The sequence below is a fragment of the Thalassophryne amazonica genome, chromosome 17 (genome assembly GCF_902500255.1).
Source record: "Thalassophryne amazonica chromosome 17, fThaAma1.1, whole genome shotgun sequence".
In the NCBI taxonomy this organism is placed as follows: Eukaryota; Metazoa; Chordata; class Actinopteri; order Batrachoidiformes; family Batrachoididae; genus Thalassophryne; species Thalassophryne amazonica.
This window is the reverse complement of record NC_047119.1, coordinates 5050738-5074383: the sequence shown is the minus strand read 5'-3', so window position 1 is coordinate 5074383 and position 23646 is coordinate 5050738. Positions and strand designations below refer to the sequence as shown.

The window sequence follows — 23646 nt, the reverse complement described above, 5'->3', positions numbered from 1 at the left end:
AGTTAAGAGAAACCGCCCGGTGACCGTTTAAACTGACCTTGTTGCTTCTCGTCTCTATACGGGCTTTATGCATGTGGATTATGAACATTTGACATTAATGATACAAGGCGATAATAAAGCCTTTCTTCCTTTTTTTTTTTTTTTCAGAATAGAATCTTGTGAGCAAATTCTGGGTCTTTCTTTTACCTTTGCTGCTGTTTTTGCTGAGTACACATAGATGCATTTTAAAAGCTACAGTGTGTAGGGATTAATGTCATCTAATGGTGAGGTTGTAGATTGCAATATGATGTCACCAGTCATGATTTTGTTTCCCTTCAGGTTTTCATTTCTTTGGCGATGGGATTCCTGTACCCTGACCTTCTCTTATCATAAGTAATGTGTAGAACCCTCCACAAAAATGGAGTGTAGCTCACGTTCTACCAGGAAGACTCAGGTTTTAGTTTTCCTCACAGTCACTAATTAATAACACCCATTATCTAATCGGAAGCAGCTGATCTTAATTTTGGCATCAACAATGACCAATAAGATACACCAAAGCCGGTTAAAGATAGCAATCCTGATTCACCTTTCAGCTGCTTGCAGACGCTGTCTGGGGCTTTGCCTCCTCCTCCACCATGCCACCTCCTGGTTGGTTCCTGTCCTGCCTCTGTGCTTTGCTGCCTCCCATTGGTCCCTGTCTGTTGCTAGCTTCACCTTTGCCTCCTCCTCTTGTCGACGTCCTGCTGCACCCTCCTCAACCCTCCACTGCTACCAGTTGGACCCTGTCCATCAGAAATATGGACCAGCCCCAAAACAAAGAATATTTCATTTGTAGAATTTAAATATATGGAATAAATATTCAGGTCTCCTATCTCCTGAGTCTTAATGGTAGAAACGAAGGTTCGGATGACCAGTTCAGCACTGGTCATCTGAACTCAAGAGGGGCAGAATAAGAGTTGAAGACTGAGCAAGATCAGGAAGACCCAGAACTGCCAACTCGACTGATATGATCCAGAAGATCCAAGACATGGTCCTAGCTGTCAGAGGAGTAAGTGAGCATCACATAGCTAGTACTGTAGGCATTTACCTGGAGAGAGTTCATTCAGTTCTGACAGAAGAACTGAGAATGACGAAACTTTCAATTTAAATGGTCCCAAGACTTCTTACGGCCAATCAGAAAGGCATGAGGTTACAGATGGCCAGGGAAAAATCTTCTGTTTTGTTGTGACAAATCCAGATAACTTCATGCGATGATTCCTGACTATGGACGAGACCTGGGTCCATCACTTTCAACCAGAGTCCAAACAGCAGTCAATGGAAACATGTGGGTTGTCCCCTGCTGAAGAAAGCCAAAGCTGTCCCATCTGCTGGAAAGGTCGTGGTCTCCGTCTTCTGGGATACTGAGGGCATCATAATGCTGGACTATCTCCAGAAGAGACAGACCATCAATGGGGCCTATTATGCTTACCTTTTGCAACAGCTGCAGGAGCAAAATAAAGCAGAAACAGAGTAGAATGCACCAATGAGGTGTTCTGTTTCACCAGGACAATGAGCCGGGTCACATGTGGGTCATTGCAATGGCTACCATTCATCAATGTGGCTGCAGACTTGTTGCCCACTGACCTTATTCCCCTGATTTGGCTCCTTGGGACTTCCATCTGTTTCCAGACATAAAAAATACATCTTGCTAGAACTCCTTATCATTCACGCAGCAGAGACGGTAATAGACTACAATCTGCCATCCCAACAGGACCTGTACACCTCCAGGGCCGTGAGGCGAGCAAGGAAGATAGTGGCCGATCCCTCTGACTGAGGACACAAACTTTTTGCCCCCCCCCAGCAGATGGCTGAGGTCCATCAGAACTAAAACCTCAAGACACAAAAACAGCTTCTTTCCGTCCGCAGCTAGACTAATAAATATGCCAGAGACTCTCATTTATCCTGCCCCCCACTCCCACAAACTACAGATTGAAAGGTCCTGTACATTTGCATGGCTGCACAGCCCCATTCCACTATGTTTATTTGACAGTGAACATATTAATCATAGTCCATTTGTCTATTTGACTCCTTTACTTCTTACAGAAGTATTTTTTCATTTTCTTTTAATGTTGTTTATGCACCAATTACTTCGTACAGAAGTTTTTTTTGTTGTTGTTGTTGTTTTTTTGCTTTTATTGTTGTTTATGCACCAATGACCTTCTGTGAGAACGGTATTCCAGCACTGCCGCGATGCTGGGAAAAATGTGTGGACTGACATGGGGGTTATGTTGAAAAATAAAGCATTACATTAATTCAGGTGTGGCTTCTTCTTGGTTGGGCTCAAAACTTTTCAGTCACCCTTCATAAATTACTATTAATTTGACAATACACATTTTACAGGGCAGTAAATAGAAAATCCACAGTTTTGACCTGAATGTCAGGGTGTTTTTGAATGAATCTGCTGACATGTTAACAGCTGCTTTTTGAGTTGGAATGACGTTCAATTGACTTTCAGAAAAGCTAAATGTTACATAAATATATTTATAAATGATCAAATGACATTCTTGATTGATTGCAACCTTTAAAATCTTGGAAAAAAAACATAATTAGTCCTGATGTCTATCCACAGGAGGGAGGATAATTATCTCAATCAATAGAAGCCAATCCCAGACAGACTGCAGTGTAACACAGAGAGTTTGTGCAAACACCATCTGTGTGAACACATGCAGCGTCACACTGTGTTTTAATTATCCTCTGCATGAACGCTCAGAATGTCAGTGGAAATTGTCTGCCACTGTATTTGTGGGAAAGAGACGTGTTTCACTGTTTCGTTGTCCCACACTGAAAAAAAAACTACTTTGGATCAACTTTAAAAAATTGATGTAATGTGTTACAGCTAATTTTTTTAGTTTCTCACAATGTATATTTATGATTTTGTAAAGTGATTCCAGCAGATTTAAACTGGAAAACACAATTTTCCATTAGACCAATGTAAATAAGTACTTTGAATGAAGCACACTGTGTTTCACTTTTTTTCAGTGCAGAGTGAGAATATCATCTTTTGTGCTTGAGGCGAAAATGTGTCCATTTGCTGGCGTCGCAGGTCCCAGGTGCTCCGTTTGCACCAATATCGCCGTTCGTCATGGAGTCATGAAATACTGTCATTTCCCCAAAAATGCAGCTGCTCTGTCCTCAGGATGTGTCCAGTAAGTTAAAGGTGAAGGACAGAACACTCACAGTCACGCATGCTCCAGGCCTCTCACATGTTCATGCATTATTGTTCGCTCCAAAACATTTGTCCTTGTACCCAAGAAAAGTGAGTTCTACTTTAATTTTGTCATGTATTGTTGTGGGAACAGTCTTTTTTGTAATTGTCTTTCCCACCCAAAAGTGTTTGTTGTTATTCAGTTTTAACAAACTTTGGGCATGTTCTGGAATAGTTCGGTTGCACATGACATCATACAAGTTTTGACTGAAAAGTTATGCCTCCTATGTGATTGAGTGTCAAACTTATTTTGGCAGAGACATTTTGGATCTCTTGAGTTTTGGACAGAGGTGCTTGGCAATGCCAGTGTCTTTACACGAGAACGAAGGTCAAGATCTTTAGGGTCCTGCTACTTCCTCTCTTTTAATATGGTTGTGAAACTTGTACACTAACTAGTGATCTAAAATGATAGATGTCTGGTACTTTGGATTATTCTTGGTAACTGCTGGAATGGCTTTGTGTCAAATAAATACCTGGCCTGGGCCTATAGACAAATGACGGAAATAATAAAGTAAATTTTCACTATTCTTATACTAAAAATAGTTTATACTTTTTCATATAAAATAAATATAAGCCCATATTAATTTAACTGCATAGCAAAGCCTATTAAATAATTATTATGATGATAATAGTGCCCCCCAAGGGGTGTCTAATGAGCAGAACCCTTCTAAAAAAAAACCAAAAAAAAAACCTGCCCAAACTGTGATGTCGGGTCGCGATTAATTACGTGAATAACAAGTCAACAATGTCATAACAGACCAAACTGTCTGGTTTCCAGTGGAGGAAAAAAGGACATTAGAGGAGGAAAACCAGGAACAATTGAGGTCCAGTAAAAATAATATGAATGACAATTTTTTTTTTTCCATTGCATTGCATCAGTGTTAACGTGCCTTCATCCATGCCTTGCTAACTCCTAAGGCATTTTGGGCTGAGGTTCACCTAAACTGACCTAACCCAAAATAAACTGTGTTTGGTTGGGGTGGGAATAGTTGGTAGAGGGTTTGAGTGGAGTTTTTCCTTGTCATTTTGACAACTGCGGTAAAGTTAGAAAGATATTCACATATTTGAAGTTCAGGACTCAATAATCTTAAGAGAAACATTATAGAAAAACAAGCAACACTAGTTTCTAACCTCAGGAAGGTAGACAACGAGCTACAACCTTATTTTTATCCATATGAACTGGAAAAATAACAGTGATCTCAATGAGAAGACGGCAGAGAAACGGAAGCGTAGGGACCATCTACAAAGTGCAAAAATGAAAAGAGACACCAGAAATATTCCATAAGTTCCTTGGTATAAGGTAGTAGATACCTTTTTAAATATTTTGTCCAGTGGAAAAAAAAAAAAAAAATCATGTAATCTAGACATACAGATATGTCTGTTGTTGACTAAACATGTTGCTACTGTCCTGTCTCCACTTGTGCAGAATTCACACCCCAAACCAGATCTTTGGCCAATCAGAAGCACAGGCTGCAGCACTGTACAGCCACAGGATATATAAACACAAGAGTATCATAAAAGTAAAAAAAAAATAAAAAAATGTTGAAGACAAAATGGTATACAAACACGCAGGCACTGCTCTCCACCCAATGTCCACTCAAAGCTTTGGGCATGCCCAAAACTTTACGTGGACATCTGCTGACAAGGAATGCAATTAGCGAATGAGAAAATGACTTTTGCACGACAAAAATCAACATCCAACATTTGTATCAGTTCCTCATTATGTTTCCTTGATTGTTTATGGTGTGACAGGTGCTTAATGGACACACAACATTATGTCAGTAAGGAAGAGGAGGGGTACTGGTACGGGCTGCTATTATTAAAGACAAGCTAGCCACAAGTATCAATTTTTTTTATTTTTTTTCCATGTGTGAGCTCTTTTCAGTCATAGAAAGTCCAGTAAAAAGTGTTGATTATTGCCATATGATGACAAAATGATGTCTACAGATCATTTCTCTATCGATTTTGTGCTACATGTGAGCTCGGACTGATCCACAGCCACACATATTTGGCTGCACAGGTCACATGATGTAGCTACAATTGAAGCTAAAATTAAAATACAATGTATTGTTGTTTTTTTTTTTTAATATACAGTATGCCAGAGTGATGGGAATAAACAGCAGCCTGTCTGTGGCTGTGGGTGGGGCAGCAGGCTCTCTGTCAAACCATACATGGCTGAGAATGATAAATTGCTCTTACTTTGGTCCTGGGTTGGTAAAAAAAAAAAAAAAAAAAAGTTAAAAAAAAAAAGTCATGATTTTTTTCAATTTAAATCTACTTTTATTGATTTAAATGGACTTTTTCTATTTTTATTTATTTCTCTTTTCTAAATGACTATACAAATAATATTATTAGTTATAATTTTTATTGATATGTTAAAACATAAAGGTGCACATACAGCATGTACAAGTACCATTAGATAATGGTACAGATTTCATATTTCAGTGATGTTTTAAGTCCTGATTTGTAAAGTAAAAAAAAAATATTGTTGAAGATTATTTAAACATGTTTTTTGCAGCAATTTAAAAATCACACCAGCCCTGCTTTGGTTCATTGTCCCACCCCTGCTGATAAAGTGTGTCTTTACCCCATAACAGAGTAACTGGATTAAATGGAAAAATATAAATTTTGTGCCATTTAAATATTGTGTGTCACCTTTTTCGATGTGTTTTTTTCAGCTTAGCAAGACCCCCAACCCATGTCCCCTTCAACTGTCATGTTACAGAAATAGGAAGCAGTCAGTTGATTTATTGAGTGAACCATAACTCAAGCTTTGCAAGAAGAAGAAATATTTTTTCCTTGGACAGAACATTTTGCACACAACACAACCTCAGGCTATGAAAATGTGTGAGCATAAAATACTTTATTGTTGACATTTAAAATGGACCATGAAGGGACATTTTCAGCTGACATTTGCAGTGACAGAAAAATGAAAAAAAAAAAAATTTTTTTAGATGACAAGAGCATCTTTTTAAAGTGTGCTGCCACTGACGTCTGAGTCAAAGCATAAATGTTTTATTATTATTGTTCATAATTTTATTGCAACTGTGGCAAAGATGTTCTAGGTTCACCAATTATTAAAAGCACAATGCTACACAATAAACACACAGCCACACATGCTGAAACACTAACACACTATCAAGGTGTCATTTTCTTGAGTGGTGGGGCTGTGGGGGGCATCAAAGTAAACATGAATGAAGTTGAGATGGTTGTTTGAGGTCATCTGCAGATGATTACTTGTTCTTTTCTTTCTGCTGCCCTTGGAAGAAGTCATTGCAGGCCACCGTCAGAGCAGCGACCAACACAACAAACTCATTGAAGTCCACCTCGTTGTCTTTGTTCGAATCCAGATCCTTCATAATTTTCTCCACTAGCAGCGGGTCCTTCTGGGACTGCAGAAAAGACAAAACAGCATTTGCAATGAAAACAAGCACTCTGTTTGACAAAACACAGTTTGTCTCTTTTATCATAGAGAAGATCACAATGGAAACAAGTTAACAAGTTAACAAAGGAAACAAGTTTTCCTACAATTAGATTGTGATGGAAGAAAAACCCATCCAGCTGGTAAGTGATGCTGCAGACCTCCTTTAAATATACTCTGTGGCAGTAAAATAGGACAGGACATGATTATCACTAATGAATAACTGTGTGCAAAATAACATGGAGCAGATTTTCACCAAACTTGGGTTGTATGTGTTTTGAGTGAGTGTCTCCAGATGTTTGACATTTAAAGCAGATCAGACAAACGTCAATGCCAGGCTCATCACAAAATATAGTTTTCCAACTTTCTCTATAGCAAACAGGCTTAGACAGCTGTTATCAATCAGTCAATCATTTGTCATCAAATGGTATGAATGATGTCATGATGAAGTGCCCCAAACCATTACACAGCGCAATATGACGCATGTGCTGGGAACCCAACATCTCTCTGACACCTTTCATTGTTACTGGAACCAACGATTAACTCCCAAAATACGCTTATGTTTTATGCCTTCGTGTTGTTGCGCTGATCATATTGGAAAAGGTTTTAATGACATACACCAGCATCAAATAATAATAATAATAATGTTTTCTCTCTTGGTAATTTAATGATTTGGGGTCAAAAGAATCAAAGGTATGATAACACAGGTTAAAAGTAAACTACAGCAGGGCGGCACGGTGGAATAGTGGTTAGCACTGTTGCTTCCCAGCAAGAAGGTCACAGGATCAATTCCCACCTGTGGCCTTCCATGTGCAGTTTGTATGTTCTCCTGGAGTTTGTGTGGGTTCTGTCTGGGTGCTCTGTTCCCTCCCACATCCAAAGACATGCAGGTTAAGCACACTGGAAACTTTAAATCAGTGGTGTCCAAAGTATTCCAGAAAGAGCCAAGAAGGTTTTTTTTTTTTTGCATCCACTGACTCCAGCAGGTGATTTCACTGATAAACTCATCCCAGCTGCTCAAAGTGACACTAACTAAATGACCTGCTTGAGTCCTATTTCCACTGATCATCCTTGAGATGTTTCTACAGCTTAACTGGAGTCCACCTGGGGTAAATTCAGTTGATTGGACATGATTTGGAAAGACACACACCTGTCTACATATAAGGTCCCACAGTTGACAGTCAGAGCACAAACCAAGCATGAAGTCAAAGGAATTGTCTGCAGACGTCTGAGACAGGATTGTCTGGAGGCACAAATCTGAGGAAGGGAACAGAAACATTTCTGCTGCTTTGAAGGTCCCAATGAGCACAGTGGCCTCAATCATCTGTAAATGGAAGAAGTTCAGATCCACCAGGACTCTTTCTAGAGCTGGAGGCCCGTCTAAACTGAGCGATCGGGGGAGAAGGACCTTAATCAGGGAGGTGACCAAGAACCTGATGGTCAGAGGTATATATATATATATATATATATATATATATATATATATATATATATATATATATATATAAACAAATTAAAACAAATATTAAAAAAAACTTTTTTTCATGTCATGGTGTGTTTGGTAGAATTTTGGGAGGGAAAAAAACCCCAAATTTTTACCATTTTGGAATAAGGCTGTAACATAACAAAATGTAGAAGCGCTGTGAATACTTGCTGGATGCACTACAAAAATGAAAGGTCATGAAAATTCAGGCCAATGATTCCAGAGCTCCTTGTTGCTCAGTTCCTCAGCTGTCTGGAGATTCACTCTGCGGATGCTGTGACGTCTATTCTTAGAGGTGAGTGTAGACCAGGAGGTTGTGATGATGTCACTGCGGTGTCTATATTTGGAGCCGATATGGGCCAGTGATGATGATGTGTGTGAGTACCAGAGGCTCCAGTCCACAGGAGGAAGGACAAGTACAACGAAAAATGATACATGAAGCCATCATAGTGAAGCAGATAACTGAAACAATCATGCAAATGGTGATAAAAGCATCAAATTCAGCAGAAATACTCCTTAGACACTCCTCTTTTGAAAAAAAATGATTGGCCACTTGACTTTTCAATCGGTGGTCAGGTCGGGGTCAATTGAAGAATTACACAGAGGTCAAAATTAAAAGATGCTCCAATCATATTGAAAAATATTCCACATTATTTGCCTGATCATAAAGATTCCAAAAAGGTATAGTTTGGACTATCTGTGACTGAATTCTATGGAGTTACGGGATTAAAAACAGCAAGAATGATGACAAAGGTCAGTTTCATTTTGTACAGGGGTCAAAAGTTAAAGTTGCTCCAATTTTGGTAAAAAGTGATGCAAATTATTGGTTGAGCTAATAGGATTAATAAATGGAATAGTTATGATTCTGTTGAATATTTGGTCTCCAAAGTAAAGGTCAAACAATGTCTATGTCTATTGGATTCTATGACATGTGACATATGTTACCCCGTAACGTGATAAGTAAGGATGATACATGGTCCAAACTATTCCTTTTTAAAACCGTGTTAACTCAACTAGTAATTTGCATCACGTTTTACTGAAATTGGAGCAACTTTAACTTTTGACCCCTGTACAAACCGACACTGACCTTTGTCACCATTCTTGCTGTTTTTATCCCATAACTCCATAGAATTCAGTCACAGATAGTCCAAACTATAACTTTTTGGAATCTTTATGATCAGGCAAATAACGTGGCATAGGTTTCAATATGATTGGAGTATCTTTTAATTTTGACTCCTGTGTAATTCTTCAATTGACCCCTACCTGAATGCTAACTGAAAATTCAAGTGGCCAATCATTTTTTTTCAAAAGACGAATGTCTGAGGAGTATTTCTGCTGAATTTGATGCTTTTATCACCATTCCGCTCTAAATATTCTCTTATCTGCTGCACTATCAGAGGTTCACTTCTTAGTCCTTCTTTGTCTTCTGTAAAATTCTGGGGTCTTGAGGACAGGGGGTCACCCTGTCCGTCTGTCCACGGGTCTTGTAAGCACAACACCATTAACTCCTCCTACACTGTATTGTGGTTTTCAACCGAAACTTAACACAATGGTTGCACACCATGTGACGATCTTTACCCATATTGTATTTCACATTTTAAATTGTGTTATTCATGCAATATTTGGCAACTACATGTACAGAAGTCTAGACTAACTTCTTAATTCAGGTATTTCAACACTGATGATTTACTACCACTGATATACTTTACATTCAAACAACTCCACTGGTAGTTTGAGAGGTATGTTTTTACAAGTTTGATCATAAATCTCCTTTTAAATCCTTTAACCCAACTTTTAAATGAGGCAGCAGATAAGAGACGCCTAACGATCCTGAAGATGATGTGATGTGAAGATCTCTCCCACTGCTTAAAGCCTTTACAGCAGGAAGGAGTTGATTTCAATTTAACATTCAAGTTCATATTTTCAGTGAAGTTTTAAGAGGGAGCAGTTATTCAATACTGCTGTTCCAATTTGATTGCAAATTCAGTTAACAATGTGGTAAATGAAAAGCATTTGTTACCGTGAGGAAGTCAGTCAGCTCACTGTTCAACAGCTGCTTCAACTCGCCCTTGTTGAGTTTGTATTTGTCTCCATCATTTCCGGAGTAGTTGTAGAAAACCGAGATCAGTGCGTCCATCGCGCCCTCCAGCTGGCTTGGCATGTTGGTGAAACAACCTCCATTTGCCCAGGTAAAGAAAAAAACAATCATTTAGTTACATCAACAGCATTTTGGGGGAATAATGCGGTTTAACGGTGCTGAAGAGGTGTGCTTACCACGTAAGAGTCCGGTCAAATGTGGTGAGAGAAATGCTCTGGCTCAGCTGTTTATTAGGAAATGAGAAGACGCCAAGACTGCCATCCTCTAAGTTTGTAGCGCTAATTAATTCCACAGGTGAGACGTCCGTGGCAACGTGTGTCTTTTTCCACTATTTAATCAATGGTGTTAAGTGAAAAACAACACATGCACCCATGTAACCCAAGAGCCGCTTGGGAATTTATCAATCAGGGAGGAAGTAATAATAATAATAATAATATATTTTATTCAGGATGGCCCACATGAATACAGAGGAGTAGTATAACGTCCACAGACCCTATATTTCTTTTCAGTAAAGTCATCACGTGACCATTCATACAATTCAGACTTACCATGTTTAAACTATCAAAACTATTTACGCACTGAGTAAATATAAAGTTTTAATCTTACCTGTTGCATCATTTCAACCAGATTCATCATAGCCTGATGAAAACTGTTATCCACATAAGGCACCACTGTTTTAGAAGACAACATCTGAAAATACTTTAATTCTTTATTGTGGAAATTACTTATTATGTATTAAATGCAGCATTTTTAAAGAAGTCCCTCTGTGTTTGTCTGCTTCAAATGCATTTCTCAGCTTGAACCAGAGGATGCCAGCACTTTGTCCAGCCAACAAGAAGAAAAATAACATTTTAAAAGCTGAAAGTCCTTCCTGCAATTATATAAGTGTCACCGTGCTCCATTCATTCACAATCAGCTTTCACCACAGCATCCATCATCTCTGCAGCATCCTGCTTACAATGAAAATAAATCTCATTAAGGACCCACCATGGCAAAAAAATGAATGACAAAAATGCTAAATTACAACATTAACAACAACAACAACATATTATTCATTATGAGCAGCTCAGATTAGAGAGACGGGGCTATGACATCATTTCAGAAAAGCTTGGTATTGCTTGACCACATGAAGACACGAAGGCAGCGGTTTCAGATTTATTCACTCTGGGACGTTTTCAAAAAGTATTGTTTTCAGCCACCTAAAATGTTGTTTCCTTGTGGATGAATATGATACTAAACTTATGTGGCTATGCCCATTTCTGTGTGGATGGGGCATACAGAGGCAAAATCAAATTATTAACCTTCGACCTAAATTCTATCTACCCAAATCCCAATCCAGGAGTGTGGCAAGGTCAGCAACCCAGCTGGTTATTTTTATTTCCAAGTACAGTCCTGGAAAAGAAATGACATACTTGAGTGAATATTTGTTAGTACCAAAGTGATTAAGGCAACACGAAGCCAATTGAGCGCCACGGTGCTGATTACTAGCAGAGAATGTTCAACGCACAAGTGTGTGTGCATTCTTGTTTTTTTCTGGCTATGTCATGATTTTCTGTATCAGAACATCTATTCCTTTGCTCAGCAGTGAATAAATTAAAAGTTCCACTGGCTAAAAAACAACAACACATCCGGTTTTGACACCCTGGATGTGGATTTTGTTCCATTTCAAACCTCTCTAAGGGACTGACGGTGTTCTTAACAGGTCACCTTCATTCACCATGTCTGCCGTGAGCAGCATTGAGGAAAATATGTTGTCACCTTAATAAATGGAAACATATCTTCTCCGTGGCTGCGGGTGGAAGACAAGTTGCAGACACAGTGACAGTTAATGTTGGACACTGTGGGCTGTGGTATCTGTTATTTTCCACTGATAGAAGAGCACTTGTGTTTGAGGCACAAAATGACAAAGGATGAAACCTGCTGATGCTGAAAATAAACACAGTGTATGTGAGACTTTTTAAGGACAAAATGAGGAAATGAACATAAAATGACTGATGGAGAAAAATATTTGAAAATTAGCAGATTACTGAAAGGTTAAATGTTGTCTTGAACTAACTTGGATTACAGTTATGTTTTGACACATACTGCACACATTTAAAAACATCACATCTTGTCCAGAAACGTCCATATAGCAAAACAATATGAGCCTGGTTTACTAACGTTTGTGTGCTAAAATGTGTGCAAACGGAATAGCACTCAGAAAAAAAAAAAGGAAAGAAAAAGAAAATGAGTATGCTGATTCACTAAGAGTGTATAGAGGATTGCGTTTTTCAAATGTGCAAAATAGCATGTATTGTCCATGTAGCCCAGGGGTGGGCAACTTGTTCCAGAAAGGGCCAAGAGGGTCCAGGTTTTCTTTGCAGCCACCGACTCCACCAGGTGATTTCACTAATGAACTGATTCCATCTGCTCAAAGTGATATTAATCAGTGAAATCACCTGGTGGAGTCAGTGGCTGCAAAGAAAACCTGCACCGTCTTAGCCCTTTCTGGAACAAGTTGCCCACCCCTGATGTAGCCCATTTGCCTTGTGGGAGGTAATATGCAAATAGTGGAGGTTTGCAGATTCAGAGTGATTCATGAATGTCAAAAAGAAATTTAGCGGGTGCTGACAGCATCTGCATTTTGCATGTTTGAAACCTTGACATCAACTTTACTGTACTTGGCAGACTGATGTTCCAACAGCAGAGAAACCGGCTGCCACCTTCTCACACAAAGAATTTAAAAAATAATAATTCATTGCAAACGTTGGGCATATTTAAAGAGTTATCAGCTTCTTCATGTTTGTTTCTTTAAGAAGAAATGTCTCCATAACCTGTGCACCACAGGTGCTATTCTGCACTGAGTAGATTTTAGTGACACCTGATTTTTACTGTACCTGATGTGTCGCACTTTATCAGTGAAGCACATATCTGAGTCTGTATGTGACATCACGGCTATGCACACAGGACGCCCAGAACACGCTCAGGCACTGGCTACTTAAACAATCTCCTATTTCAGACATCTATTTATGATTCAAGCTGATTAATAATTATGCTGCATTCTGCCAATGGAATGCAGAGAAATGTGCGCACAGTTGTCTGTGTGCATTCCACTGCCTGAACGCAGCATAACTGTGAACTGGTTTACTTAAACACCATAGATGCCTTAATAACTATTGTTTTTTTAATTGCTAGGCACTTAAACATGCTGTATCAGTCAGCCAGCTGCAAGTGGCTGACTGACACACGATTCATTTTGTGCTTATGGCCATTAACATGCAAAATCCTCAATTACAAACCGCTGTCTGCATCATGTTATTGCTTGCAAAAAAATTGTACAATTACTCAGCAAGTAACCCACAAAAATGTCAGCACCCTAACACACAAAGGTTCGGATTGCCCACACAACCTAGCACTTATGATCTTATTATTTATGAATATTAGTTATAAGATAGAGTTATAGCAGATTTTATTCACTATATCAAATTTTCAGTAGGTCACCAGTGTACATACACCAAGTTGAACACCTCTTTAAAAATGATGGAAAAGTCCAAAATAAATTAATGGAATCGTTTTTAAAAGCTTCTAAATGTACCTGGAATAATGTGAGGTTTATATTGGATGTGTTTAAAGGCCTGCCTGTAGAACCAGTGCCTCCTTTGGTTTAAGAGCAGAAAAACACATATAAGGAAAACAAGATTATAAAGAGCACAATTTTGGATCTCCAATTTAGTCTCTAGTCCACTTCCTTCTTCTGAGCCATCTCTGATTTATGATATTACGAGCAACTGTAAAACAAAAATGTAAGAAGCTTGTTGTCATGGTCACATCGGTCTGTCCGTGTCCTCTGTCTCCCTCTAGTGTCCTGTTGTGTGTTCTCACTTTTGATTTATTTTTAGACAGGTTATGTTTAATTAGTATTTCTGTTGAGGGTTTTAGTCCCGTGTTTATTTCATTCCAGTTAAATTTCGTAGTATTACTGAAATTTAGGTTTATATTTCTCTCCTGATGCAAGTGCAAAGTGCGTCCAGAAAGTATTCACAGCGCTTCACTTTTTTTTTAATTTTGTTATGTTACAGTCTTATTTCAGAATAGAGTAAATTAATTTATTTCTCTCAAACTTCTACTCAGAACACCCCATAATGACAACATGAAAAAGGATTTTTGAAATGTTTGCAAATTTATTAAAAACAAACAAACAAAAAAACTAAGAAATCACATGTACATAAGTATTCACTCCCATTTTGCTGATGCACCTTTGGCAGCAATTACAGCCTCAAGTCTTCTTGAATACGGTGGCTTGCAAAAGTATTCAGCCTCTTGGTATTTCATGCATTTTAATTTATTTATGCCATTTCAAATACAAAAAGTAAATCAGGCTTCTCAATATAAAAATTTCTAAAATTATCTTCCTTAAACTCAAACTCAAAGCAAATCTCTACAGCTTAATATAAATTAATTAAAAATATAAAAGCCAAGATGATGGGCTGCATAAGATGATGGGCCTGTTTGCTATAATACCTGTAAATAATCAGTTTTATTGCCAGCTTTCTTCAGACAAGTCAGGGGATGGATACATGAACATTTACACATCACTGAATATGTCTTGGACTTTATTTACATCAGTTATGATGAAATACAATAGTATGACACTCTGTGGTAAATCTGTGTGGAGTAGACAGTTCTCAAAAACTGACTGACTGTGCAAGAAGGAGACAAGTGAGGAAAGCCACCAAGACACCCAGACAACCCAGAAGATGTTGCAGGCTTCTGTGGCTGTGACTGGAGAAATTGTGCACAGTGCAAGTTTTGCATTTTGTATCTCCAGTTATACAGCTTCATGATGAAGTGGAGCACAGACATTTCATCAAAACATCAAATATAGGTTTGTATCCCATATCTACCTTCTGGCAAATTGTAGCTGAACTTTCAAGTCTTTTAAATAAAACTCTGCACTATACCACTTCATCATACGAGGTCTGTCCGTAAAGTATAGGTCCTTTTTATTTTTTTCAAAAACTATATGGATTTCATTCATATGTTTTTACGTCAGACATGCTTGAACCCTCGTGCGCATGCGTGAGTTTTTCCGCGCCTGTCGGTGACGTCATTCGCCTGTGAGCACTCCTTGTGGGAGGAGTCGTCCAGCCCCTCGTCGGAATTCCTTTGTCTGAGAAGTTGCTGAGAGACTGGCGCTTTGTTTGATCAAAATTTTTTCTAAACCTGTGAGACACATCGAAGTGGACACGGTTCGAAAAATTAAGCTTTTTTTCGGTGAAAATTTTCATGGCTGATGAGAGATTTTGAGGTGATACTGTCGCTTTAAGGACTTCCCACAGAGCGGGACGTCGCGCAGCGCTCTCAGGCGCCGTCGTCAGCCTGTCTCAAGCTGAAAACCTCCACTTTTCAGGCTCTATTGATCCAGGACGTCGTGAGAGAACAGAAGTTTCAGAAGAAGTCGGTTTCAGCATTTTATCCAGATATTCCACTGTTAAAGGAGATTTTTTTAATGAAAGACGTGCGGACAGATTGCAGCGTCGGCTCGCAGCCGCTGCGACGCTCCGCCACAGGAAAAACACCTCTGTTGAAAGCCTTAAGGACAAGTTGGAACATGTCCAGCTGTTAAACAATTTCTCATATACTCACTCCACTGAAAGCCATCAAAAGCCACCTGGATTTTACAAATGGTTATCAACACGGAGGTGTTTTTCCTGTGCCGCCGCACCGCGCCGGCTGCGTCCCGACGCGCGGACCCATCCGCACGTCTTTCATTAAAAAAATCTCCTTTAACAGTGGAATATCCGGATAAAATGCTGAAACTGACTTCTTCTGAAACTTCTCTGTTCTCTCACGACGTCCTGGATCAATAGAGCCTGAAATGTGGAGGTTTTCAGCTTGAAACAGGCTGACGACGGCGCCTGGGAGCGCTGCACGACATCTCGCTCTGTGGGAAGTCCTTAAAGCGACAGTATCACCTCAAAATCTCTCATCAGTCGTTAAAATTTTCACCGAAAACCAGCTTAATTTTTCAAACCGTGTCCACTTCGATGTGCCTCACAGGTTTAGAAAAGATTTTGATCAAACAAAGCGCCAGTCTCTCAGCAACGTCTCAGACAAAGGAATTCCGACGAGGGGCTGGACGACTCCTCCCACAAGGAGTACTCACAGGCGAATGACGTCACCGACAGGCGTGGAAAAACTCACGCATGCGCACGAGGGTTCAAGCATGTCTGACGTAAAAACATATGAATGAAATCCATATAGTTTTTGAAAAAAATAAAAAGGACCTATACTTTATTGACAGACCTCGTAAATAAATATTCTGTAAATATTCTGTTATGTGCTGTACTACTTGTGGGGTTCTTTCATAAATCCAGGGTGACATCCACCTTGGGAGACAATGGATTCTTCCCTACCTCTCAAAAGTACCAACCTACCTGCCGCACCCAGATGAAACAAGGCCGTCCTCTTGGCCTTTTCCGATCCTCAACACTGAGGGACCTGTGCGCTGGATCACAGCCAGAAAAATGTGCCACATGGCCAAAATACTGTAGCTCATGTTCTTTCACAATACAAATGAGTTGAGTCTCCCTAAGTAACCCTTCATTTGATTCAAAATTATTCCAGTGGTACCCAAGAATCCTCCAAAGCAATCTTATACCAAAGCAAAGGTCACTGGTTACCATCCAAGTCTCAACAGCCATACAGTAATGGAGGAAGCAGCAGGACCCAAAAGACCTGGACATTTGTTCTGCTGCAGAGATATCAACATTTCCAACCCCGTCTGCCCAGTGATCTTATGACTCTATGAAGCTATAAGAAGTGTCACTGCTGAGATGCCAAGTTCAGAAAGTCAACTGAAAGCCTGGACCTCAGTTTTGATCCAGGACAATTGCAAACCCAGACACTCTGATTCACTCAGTGTTGTAATTAGATTGATGATGAAGTCTACCTTGTATCGTTGTCCATGCTGCAGTTGAATGAATGATTTTTGAAGTTATACTTATACAGTAAAATTTGCATGTAATGGATTCAGGTGTACCAGTGAATTTTGTCAGTTATAATCAAAATCTGTTATATGTATAAAATGGATAAAATCTGCTTTTTTTTAAAGTCTGCTTCAGAGTGTTACCTTAAAATCCTAAAGCCTGATTTATGTTTCTACAACTCTGTGGCCATGCAATGACACTGAAGTGCATGTGACCCTTTAAAATTGTCTGTCACATCGTTATACAATTTGCAGCAGGAACAGTGTCTTTTTCTGGATTAATTTGTCCCTCATTGAGCTTCACTTCTTTATACAATCATCAACCTCCAAACCAAAGAAATGGTACGTACAGTTTTCCTCCATGAATTGCGGCTCATTTGAGCGCCTTTTTCTGACTCTGTGTTGTGAAGTTGGTCATGTTTGCAGACTTTTCTGGCAAATGTATTTGAACCATGACTGAAATGTAATCAGCATGCACAGTGCAAAAACGTTTAAAATATGATGAGAGAGGAAGGAGTGAAAACGTAAAAGTGACAAACCACAGCCCTTGCGGTGTCCATCTTTTAGCAGGTGCACGTCAGGCTACAGGAAGGGTTCGCAGCCCCGCAAAGGGCTCTGATCTAAAGCGGTTTAGTTCGTCACATCCAGGGATATCTGTGTGAAACTTAACACCATATTACTTGATTAGGTTCCGGGTCTGAGCACAGTTTGAAAAAACGGCCAGACTTTTAATCAAGGAAATACAGTGCCCACTGTCCTCGAATCGGTGAGTGTCAGTGCTGAACTACATTTCGTACCTCTGGTACTGGGCACTTTCAGACTGCTCTGTCTTGTACATGTGAGGGTTTTTTTTAATGAAAATACATTGCAATCAGGCAGGACGTTTTGTCTGATGTGAGCAAAAATCCATTATCCAAAATCTGTTATATACAGTGTTTATTACATGGAAAACCGGACAAAGGTATTGGGACTGTGGCTGTTGTCCGGTGAGTGCGATTTAGTCGCGTTTTCTTTCATCCCGTCTCTCAGTGGATGCATCCAAACCCGCTGATATCATTAGAGCTGACATTTTACTCTCACACTTTTCTTTGTTCTGGTGCGGTTTCTTGCACTTCTTGTCCAATTTGAACAGACCTGTTGAGAAAACTGACAATTCTTTTTCTGAAGGTGTAGTTGTTTACACACGTTTTCCACACACCCTCAAGGCCATTTTTTTCAATTTTGTTTATGACTTTAGTGAATAAAATGTTTACTCACTCTTAATATTAGGCTCAGACAGTTTCTCATAACCATGCATTTAATTTGAATTGTTTACTTTTGTTTTCTTAATTATTAACACATTATAAACAAACACCCCAAAGCATGACACCAGCTACCAAAAGAGACACATTTCTTTAAACTGGAAATCCTATTTTTCTGATTTTAAACATTAATCAGATTTTTGACCATTTTATGACTAGTCCTGCTTACAAATCCTTCTACATATTTCTGTTTGCACCCTGTGATCATTTTGAAATCACTGCCATTTAATTTAATTAACTGAAGTTGTCACAACTCAAACCCAATTAACACATAATTCTTTAGAGTTTTAAAATCTCATGGTAGAGCAACTGATGGGGAGTAGGCACTGTCACACATCTTCAACCACCTATTCGGGATTGGGCTGTCCCCAACTCCAACAGGGGACCCCAGACTTCCCTTTCCCGTGCCACATTGACCACCTCTGACTGGGGGATCCCGAGGTGTTCCCAGGCCAGTGTGGAGATATAATCTCTCCACCTAGTCCTGGGTCTTCCCCGGGGTCTCCTCCCAGATGGACGTGCCTGGAACACCTCCCCTAGGGAGGCGCCCAGGAGGCATCCTTACCTGATGCCTGAACCACCTCCTTTCAACACGAAGGAGCAGCGGCTCTACTCCGAGCTCCCCACGGATGACTGAACTTCTCACCCTATCTCTAAGGGAGACACCAGCCACCCTCCTGAGGAAGCCCATTTCGGCAGCTTGTACCCATGATCTAGTTCTTTCCGTCATGTCGGTGAGAGCAGGAATGATGACTAACCAGTAGATCGAGAGCTTCACCGTTTGGCTCAGCTCTCTTTTCATCACAACATTATAGCGAATGCAGCACCATTCCTGCTGCGTCTCTCCATCATGTCAACATGGACCAACATCTCTGATGTTAACCACACCTTACTGAATCTACAGTAGTGTTCAGAATAACAGTAGTGCTATGTGACTAAAAAGATTAATCCAGGTTTTGAGTATACGAGGGCTGTCAATAAAGTATAGGTCCTTAGGTCATTAAAAAAATCTCCTTTAACAGTGGAATATCCGGATAAAATGCTGAAACCGACTTCTTCTGAAACTTCTCTGTTCTCTCACGACGTCCTGGATCAATAGAGCCTGAAATTTGGAGGTTTTCAGCTTGAAACAGGCTGACGACGGCGCCTGGGAGCGCTGCGTGACGTCCCGCTCCGTGGGAAGTCCTTAAAGCGACAGTATCACCTCAAAATCTCTCATCAGCCGTTAAAATTTTCACCAAAAACCAGCTTAATTTTTCAAACCGTGTCCACTTCGATGTGCCTCACGGGTTTAGAAAAAATTTTGATCAAACAAAGCGCCAGTCTCTCAGCAACTTCTCAGACAAAGGAATTCCTATGAGGGGCTGGACAACTCCTCCCACAAGGAGTGCTCACAGCCGAATGACATCACTGACAGGCGTGGAAAAACTCACGCATGCGCACGAGGGTTCAAGCATGTCTGACGTAAAAACATATGAATGAAATCCATATAGTTTTTGAAAAAAATAAAAAGGACCAATACTTTATTGACAGCCCTCGTATTTCTTATTGTTACATGGGAAACAAGGTACCAGTAGATTCAGTAGTTTCTCACAAATCCAACAAGACCAAGCATTCATGATATGCACACTCGTAAGGCTATGAAATTGGGCTATTAGTAAAAAAAAGTAGAAAAGGGGGTGTTCACAATAATAGTAGCATCTGCTGTTGATGCTACAAACTCAAAACTACTATGTTCAAACTGCTTTTTAGCAATCCTGTGAATCACTAAACTAGTATTTAGTTGTATAACCACAGTTTTTCATGATTTCTTTGCATCTGCAAGGCATTAATTTTGTTGGTTTGGAACCAAGATTTTGCTGGTTTACTAGTGTGCTTGGGGTCATTGTCTTGTTGAAACACCCATTTCAAGGGCATGTCCTCTTCAGCATAAGGCAACATGACCTCTTCAAGTATTTTGACATATCCAAACTGATCCATGATACCTGGTATGCGATATATAGGCCCAACACCATAGTAGGAGAAACATGCCCATATCATGATGCTTGGACCACCATGCTTCACTGTCTTCACTGTGAACTGTGGCTTGAACTCAGAGTTTGGGGGTTGTCTCACAAACTGTCTGCGGCCCTTGGACCCAAAAAGAACAATTTTACTCTCATCAGTCCACAAAATATTCCTCCATTTCTCTTTAGGCCAGCCGATGTGTTCTTTGGCAAATTGTAACCTCTTCTGCACACGTCTTTTATTTAACAGAGGGACTTTGCGGGGGATTCTTGCAAATAAATTAGCTTCTCACAGGCGTCTTCTAACTGTCACAGCACTTACAGGTAACTCCAGACTGTCTTTGATCATCCTGGAGCTGATCAATGCGTGAGCCTTTGCCATTCTGGTTATTCTTCTATCCATTTTGATGGTTGTTTTCATTTTCTTCCACGCGTCTCTGTTTTTTTTTTTTTTTTTTGTCCATTTTAAAGCATTGGAGATCATTGTAGATGAACAGCCTATAATGTTTTGCACCTGCGTATAAGTTTTCCCCTCTCCAATCAACTTTTTAATCAAACTACGCTGTTCTTCTGAACAATGTCTTGAACGTCCCATTTTCCTCAGGCTTTCAAAGAGAAAAGCATGTTCAACAGGTGCTGGCTTCATCCTTAAATAGGGGACACCTGATTCACACCTGTTTGTTCCACAAAATTGACGAACTCACTGACTGAATGCCACACTACTATTATTGTGAACACCCCCTTTTCTACTTTTTTTTTTACTAATAGCCCAATTTCATAGCCTTAAGAGTGTGCATATCATGAATGCTTGGTCTTGTTGGATTTGTGAGAATCTACTGAATCTACTGGTACCTTGTTTCCCATGTAACAATAAGAAATATACTCAAAACCTAGATTAATCTTTTTAGTCACATAGCACTACTACTTATTCTTATACTACTACTTATTATACTAGTACTTATTACGCACCACTACTTATTCTGAACACTACTGTATGCCATGAAAAATTAAGGCAGTTCTGAAGGCAAAAGGGGGTCCAACCAGGTACAAGCAAGGTTGTACCTAATAAAGTGGCCGCTGAGTGTATATGGTGGCAGTGATTCTTATTCATCTTCTAAGATGATCTGCATTTTTATTTATTTCTTGTCAGACACTCCTTAACACAGAGTGTTTCTGTGTTGGTGTTCCTCCTGAGAGCTGAAGAAAGGATTCTCACACCTTGTCGTAATCTCCTCAGACACCCTCCACTGCATGCTGGTGATGTAGTGGAGACATTTTATTCATTTTGCCACCAGTCTAAGTCACAGTGTGTTCTTTGAAAGGCTCAACACCTGAGCTTTTCCACTGATTCGTGAACAGCAGCACAGTTGGACTTTACTGTTTGAGTTTTGCATTGGGCCTCATCTCAATAAAAGCAGCAGGATTTTATTATACCTCAGACTTAAAAAAATAAAACTTGCTAAATATCAAAAGTTTAACAATAGATATAAAGCAGTAAATAATTGTACAACCACATCTTTTTTTAGGTGTTGAATTACACAGTTTCTTTCAAGTGGTCTCCTGTAATTTTTAAGAAAATTAGGATGTATGTAATCTTCTAAACCCATAACGTACTGCTGGGTTTGAAAGACATCCTTTCTATTTTAAAAATTGCCAACATTACACCATTTATCATAGCCAGGAAATGTAAGAATACAAATTATCGGAGAGTTTTTAGATTTCTGACTGTCGTGGAACAAACTGTGTGCACTAAATTCACCTGTAAGGAAAAACATCCAAGTCTAAATATAAAATAAGGTTATTTCATCAAAAACAGCAGAAATATCCATTGGTTTGAATGTAAAATGCAATACATAAATGTAGTTTTAATTTTAATTAATTTAATCAGCTTATAGTGCGCCAGATCACAACAAAAGCCGTCTCAAGGCACCTCACATAGAACAATTCAACATAAAAATTAAATAAATAATTAAAAATGAATAAAAAATTCAAATATATAATTAAAAACAGAAGTAAAAGAATAAACAGATAAAAAAAAACTATTCATAAGAAAGAGAGTAAAAATGGGTTTTAAGTCTTGACTTAAAAATGTCCACGGACTCCGACTGCCTCACAGTCGCAGGAAGACTGTTCCACAGGGTGGGTGCACAATGAGAAAAGGCTCTTTGACCCACTGACTTCTTCTTCACCCTGGGAACACAGAGAAGTCCCGCATCCTGCAACCGCAAAGCCCGGGCCGGTACGTAAGGTTCCACCAGATCAGCCAGATAAGATGGCACCAGTCCATGAACAACTTTATAAGTTAATAAGAAAACCTTAAAATCTGCTCTCACAAAAAAAAGGGAGTGACTACATTAAATTAGTCAGCGAATGAATTGTTGGAAAAAAGACTGTAAAATAATGTAAAATAATGTGTGGCAAGATGAAGAAATGGAAATTTCTTACAAGACAGATACAAGACATTTCAGCTACTGACTCACTGACTACACTATACCTCAGTGCCTAAAAAAAAAAAATTTAAAAACTTGCTAAATATCAAAAGGTCTGTCCTTCTAAGATCAATGGCACACTTTAGAGTGGACTGTTACTGTGATCAGTCCAAGACCCATCTGTTCAGTTATCATGCTGTTTTATCTTCACCTTATCAAGGTGTGGTGAAATCAACAGTTCAATAGAAAAATAGAGTCAAAATAAAAGTTTAGCATTCGTATTTTTGTTGAATGTAACAGGACAGGTAGTTGTGTTACCAATACGTAGACCGGGTTCAGTTCCTGGTGTATACGTTGAGATACATGTCTTTGTCCTTGGACATACTTAATCTGTGTTGTCTTATAGTCCACCCAGTTACAAATGGGTACTGACATTGATTGGGGTAAGTAAACTGCAATGGTTTGGTGTCCCCTCCAGGGGAGTTACAGTCTGCAATCTAATCCACTTCACTTGTACTTACTACTTCTGCATTATTGTATACAGAAGACAAGACAAAAACAAATTGGTGACAGAATCCAGATCCTATAAAAAAAATAAAATAAAATAAAATAAATAATAATAATAAGAAGAAGAAGAAGAAGAAGAAGAAGAAAAAATAATAAGAGTAATAACAATAATAACAACAACAGCAGCACAGTGGCTTAGTGGTTAGAGACG

General features: G+C 39.3%; 1 protein-coding gene across 1 annotated transcript; it reads right to left on the bottom strand.

The window, feature by feature from the left end:
* Window positions 1-6451: 6451 nt before the first annotated feature.
* s100z (S100 calcium binding protein Z) lies at window positions 6452-10312 on the bottom strand. The gene is made up of 2 exons (XM_034192284.1): window positions 10148-10312; window positions 6452-6615 (listed from the first exon to the last, which is right to left on the bottom strand). Exons 1-2 carry the CDS (start codon window positions 10286-10288, stop codon window positions 6457-6459), a joined length of 300 nt encoding a protein of 99 aa, XP_034048175.1. The 5' UTR covers window positions 10289-10312; the 3' UTR covers window positions 6452-6456.
* Between the last annotated feature and the right edge of the window lie 13334 nt (window positions 10313-23646).